The sequence below is a fragment of the Plasmopara halstedii genome (assembly GCF_900000015.1).
Source record: "Plasmopara halstedii genome assembly, contig: Scaffold_430, whole genome shotgun sequence".
In the NCBI taxonomy this organism is placed as follows: Eukaryota; Oomycota; class Peronosporomycetes; order Peronosporales; family Peronosporaceae; genus Plasmopara; species Plasmopara halstedii.
This window is the reverse complement of record NW_020187350.1, coordinates 1,050,206-1,055,176: the sequence shown is the minus strand read 5'-3', so window position 1 is coordinate 1,055,176 and position 4,971 is coordinate 1,050,206. Positions and strand designations below refer to the sequence as shown.

At 44.7% G+C, this 4,971-nt stretch overlaps 3 protein-coding genes across 3 annotated transcripts in view; 1 reads left to right on the top strand and 2 right to left on the bottom strand.

Annotated features, from left to right (window-relative positions):
- The window catches only part of PHALS_09791 (dynein 1 light intermediate), a gene marked incomplete at both ends in the record, with an annotated part of 920 nt that extends 447 nt beyond the window's left edge, over positions 1 to 473 (top strand). The window contains 2 exons of the mRNA XM_024725108.1: positions 36 to 396; positions 471 to 473. Of these exons, the coding sequence (XP_024575918.1) occupies positions 36 to 396; positions 471 to 473 (364 nt within the window). The remainder of the gene's footprint in view (positions 1 to 35; positions 397 to 470) is intronic.
- A 202-nt stretch (positions 474 to 675) lies between these two features.
- PHALS_09790 (RmlC-like jelly roll fold) lies at positions 676 to 1,386 on the bottom strand (the record flags this gene model as incomplete). The annotated part of the gene is made up of 1 exon (XM_024725107.1): positions 676 to 1,386. One exon carries the CDS (start codon positions 1,384 to 1,386, stop codon positions 676 to 678), a length of 711 nt encoding a protein of 236 aa, XP_024575917.1.
- A 65-nt stretch (positions 1,387 to 1,451) lies between these two features.
- Positions 1,452 to 2,886, bottom strand: PHALS_09789 (voltage-gated ion channel superfamily; the record flags this gene model as incomplete). Its single annotated transcript, XM_024725106.1, has 8 exons — positions 1,452 to 1,488; positions 1,595 to 1,751; positions 1,816 to 1,841; positions 1,931 to 2,020; positions 2,081 to 2,118; positions 2,185 to 2,310; positions 2,380 to 2,446; positions 2,510 to 2,886. 8 exons carry the CDS (start codon positions 2,884 to 2,886, stop codon positions 1,452 to 1,454), a joined length of 918 nt encoding a protein of 305 aa, XP_024575916.1.
- Between the last annotated feature and the right edge of the window lie 2,085 nt (positions 2,887 to 4,971).

Genomic DNA, 4,971 nt, shown 5'->3' with positions numbered 1-4,971 from the left:
TCGGGCTATGACACTTTTGCACTGATTAATCAAAGTCTTGTTGGATCCCAAGCTCGTTGGCCCGTAGACAAGCCGTTTGAGAAGATCGTCCCACCACCGGCAGACGATACAGAGGACAATGCCACATCGATCGTTGCTGAAGTTCGTCTGGATAGCCACGAGCAGTGGCTGGAAAAGCTTGAGAAAACTGCTGGTGCTGGGCTAGAAGAACTACAAAAGCAAAGTATCGAAGCGAGCAAAAAAACGGAGCAGGCAGCAGTTGCCCGTCGAATTGCTGCCGACCGCAGAAAGCGCGAAGAAAAGGACGTAAGCTCGAAACACTTGCAGAACTTTTTTAATAATCTACTTAGCCGGCCGGAGAAGACTAAGTCTTCTCGGTCACTTACTGACAAGAAGGTAAATGCGTCATTTGCGGCAGATGTGATGAATTACTATCAATACTCACTTTGTCGTCCATGCAACTCTGCTAGTAGAAGGAAAAAGGTGATAAACCATCACATGCACAGGGTAAAGAGTAACTTTCGCAAACGAAATATTGCGTTTTGGATCTGTGATTTGAACCCAACGACATGGGGGCTAGTTTATGTGGTATAGTAGCTTTGGATGACACTTAATTACATTTGTTTGCCTCGTATCTTGATAAAATATATAGAAAAAGAGCGGATACTCTCGTGATTACCTGACTGATCCTTGTACTTCTCGAAAAGAATCTCGCTTGCGATTGGGACTGCTGCTTCTAAAGTCACCTTTACATGATGAATCATTAAATAGTGCTGAGTTGATGCTGTTGATGGGCTGAAGAGGACTCAGTGCCAAATGAATTGACTGCCGTCGTTCCTGAACTCGAGACAGTCGACCCTGCGTTGCCATTAATGTTTCGATTAAGCGCTGAACTTCGTGAAGATTGCTGTCCATGCTGTCCAGCTCACGATTGACAGCAATGCTATCGTCAGTTCGAAACGAATTAATACGAGAATCTGAAGATACTGTCGCTAAAGGTTTATCGTCAGCAGCCCCATCAACAAAAGATGTTCGATTAATCTCTCCTGCGGGTACATCCACAATACTACTGACATCCACGGCATGGGCGTTGTCTAAAACATTGACGTTATAAAGTCTTGCTTTCATACGGGTTTCAAGTCGGCGCTTCTCAGCCTCGGCAAAAAGCCGATCGTAAATATGTGGGTAAGCAACAAAGATTCCTTCAGCATCATTTCTCACCAGCGACTTTAATTCGCAGAAAGTGCCCGCGATTACTGTACATGAGCGCGTCATGTGACGCAAAAGGCCAATTTCGCCAAAAAAACTACCCTGCTTAAGTATTGCAAGAAGACCTTCATTATCAGGTGAAATGACTTTAACTTCTCCGCGACTGATTATGAGCATAGAGTTTGCCGGATCACCTTTGTGAAAGACTACATCGCCGCGCATATAAAGCTCCGTCTTCAACTTCATGACGCAAGCAGCAAGACAGGAATCGGAACAGTCCTGAAATAAGGGGACCGTCGCAATGAGACTTCGATGGATGTACAATGCAATTTCAGCTCTTAATGCTGGTGAGAGGTCCTCGTCATCATATATGGCCTTTTCGTACCTGTCAGAAGTGTTTTTCATGCGCCATAGAGTTTCGTAGTACTTCTTTGTGGATTTGCGCATTTCGTTTGGTACATGAAGCGCTTTCAGATCGCTCATAACCAATCGAACTTTTTCCTGATATTGCAATGCTCGTGAGCTGGACCCAATCACACCTGCTGTAATACTTGCGAGTGTCAAACCTTGGAACAAGAAGCCCACAACCCCAAGAAGAGCACTCACGAACTGCCACTTGGGTTCCACGGTAGCTGCAGAGATATTAAGCATTAGAAGCACTGCTGAGTAAAGTGCCTCATTGTAGACTAGTTGCTCGTCTTCCACGTCTGTTAGGCCTAACATCGGTCCAGCCCACAAACAAGCGACCCAGTGGATAAACGAAATGTAGCAAGCAAATACTTGAACAGCATACGCAAATTTCATGTACTTCCTGGAAACGGAAGCAAAATTATTGTAAGCTCTAATTTGCTGATCAGTTTTCAGTACTCACTGAACGAATTTAATGAGCCGAGCCACACGAAAAAGCTTCTGAAATGATTATCGCTTAGTTGAATTTCATTAAGGTTTTACATGCATGCAAAATGTAGCCCGTACCGGAAGTTTCATGTATTTCACTGAAGCCTTAAAAGCTTTTCTTTCAACACTGGATATGCCGGCTGTTTTGACAGTGATGATGTACTCGATTGGAATCGATCCAATAAGGTCCACAATAAACCAACTCTGTCCACATGTCATGAAAGAGACACAATTAGGTTGCTAAAACCTTAAATAGCTCCATAGTTTACTCGCTTTGAAGTAGTGTTTGGCGACCAAACGGCTGTCCATGATAATTTCTGTATCTTCTACATATCCTGTTCTAGAACCATCTGAACGAGTTAAAAAGTCAATAAACTCGAAGTTATTGTTTGTCAGCATGTACCGAAAATTTAATGCAACATCAAGCAGATATATTGCATCAGTAGTCTTGTTGAATAAAAACCAATACCAAAGATCACTGTCTCCGAAAGCAATCGTATATGGTACGCGCCATATGAGGAGAATGGTTGCAATGGCTAGAAGAAGGTCCCAGCAATATCGAATCATTGAGTCGGGCAACAATAAATACTTGTACTTGCGATTAGAGCGTGAGAGACGAATTTGACGCTCCTGCTCCGCCACTCTCATAGAAACTCGATTGGATGCTGGAACAACCTCAGCACGATTTCCTTGAAGCGCACCAAGCCACACTCGTCCATTCTTTCCAGTTGCCTGTTCTCCACGAGGGTAAGATACCTCTTCGTCATCGCGAGATTTCATCGAACTTTGATAAAAATTCCACATGCACTAGCTGTTCCTTATGTACAAGTGACAAGCTGGTACAGTCAAAAACTTTTATTCATAGCAGTATCTATAAATATCGGACTAATCATTCGAATAATGGCTAGAAATACATTTAGCTTAATGTTGAATATATTTTACTGAAATTTACCCCAAAGGGCTTAACACTTGATAAAAAAGATCCAGCTTTGTAGGACTTCATAAGGCCGTATAATTGGACCTATTTTAGAGGCATTTCACTTACGCATTTTTGTCGCGGGTGAGCATCTTCAGGCAAGAGGTAATTGCTTCCGGGTCGCGGATGCTTTTCTTAGAAATTGATTATAGCCGAAAGATAATTAAGGCTATACTTCTTAGCAGGTAGCCCCGAAGTCTAATTTTGGCTGTTGTCGGTAATATTTAGCATGCAGTCGACAATTCGTGCATGTCTGGTTCGATTACGATTTTGGGCTCAAACCCGCACCACACACCATGAGGCCCAGAAGTATTGACCACCTAACCCACGCTACCGAGACAGCCTGTATAACTCAGTGGTAGAGCATCTGCTTTTAAACAGAAGGTCCCCGGTTCAATCCCGGGCGGAGGCATGAATCATTCTGCTGCTTCTGCGCCGCGGGTGGTAGCAATGAAAAAAGCTGTTTTGCGGCGGCGTCACACATAGAAGGGACACTAACAGTTCTCTTCTCTGTCTGCACAACCCCGGGGCAAATCCGATAGATATTTTGAAATTTTATCGATCGTGGCACCTAAACCGTATACTTCTTAGCAGCTAGCGGTCATCAACATTAAGGCTCATCTTACCTGAATAAGTGACTACAAATGTCCCGAGTACCTATCGGCACAAGGTTGTAATTGCTGACTATATCTGGAAAATTGCTTGATAGTGCTTAGCCTGTGTGGCTCAGTTGAAAGTTGCTATGTATTATCTTATTACACGGCCACTCCTACTCTGCCCTGACTAAGATATTACATTGCTTCATTCCGCTGGGGTATTTTTTTTCCTGATTTCTTTTGTACAAGTCGCCATCCCGAAGTCCTTATTGGCTGTTGTCGGTAATATTATGTATGCATTACCGAATGTGTATGCATTACCGACAACAGCCAAAAAGGACTTCGGGATGGCGACTCGTACGAGATACCCCAGCGGAATGAAGCAATGTAATATCTTAGTCAGGGCCGAGTAGGGGTGGCCGTGTAATAAGATAATACAATAATGCGCACATTTTCTTGAAAACCGTTGAAATGCACACGTAAGGCTTGTCCAACAATGAGAGAATTGCCTTGGACATCTTTTCCGTGTATCTTCACTCGTTCACTCGTTCACTCACTCACTCGCAGACACATTCCTTCACACTAACTCATTCACTCATTGCTGCGCTTCTTGACTCACTCATCTTTTCGTATCTTCTTCCATTCGATCCATTGCTTGCAAATTGTCGAATTGGACATACCTGATCCGTTCTTGTCGCCATCCAAGTTCTCGCCGCGGCTAAACACCCGTCATGGCGGCTAGACGGTCGTGTTAGTCGTTTTTGGGTGCGTCACTCTGCCTCCAACAGACACCAACTCTAATCCCTTAGGGACCTCATTCGAATCCTCAGCCTGACTCCGCTCAGGGCGCATGCCCCCCGTCCCCCTTTTGGGTGCAGCTCGACTTTTGGGCGGAGGGGTCGGTTTGAGGTGAGTGGGTCTGTGAGGCGGCGGGGTGATAAGAGGCCGTGGTGAGGTGCCGGGGTCACTTGCGCAGGAGTCGGAAAATTGAGAAATGACACGTGGCTGGAAAGCTTCCCCAATAATCTTTCAAAAGTATTACCCTTCCATTTTCGCATATCAATTTTGAAAAAATATAATTTTTATGCAGGTTCCCGCACATTGGTGATACCTGGAAAGTATTTGACAAACTCACCGAAAGCCGGGTGAGTCTTCAGCTTTCGTACCACATTAAACAGTCGTTCAACTGCGTCCTCCGCGAGTAGTCGCCGCTGGAGGTACCGAATATGAGCGAAAATGGCGTGAAAATCACCTGAATTGCTGCGAGCGCCGGTGTGGGTTATCGTCCGTCGG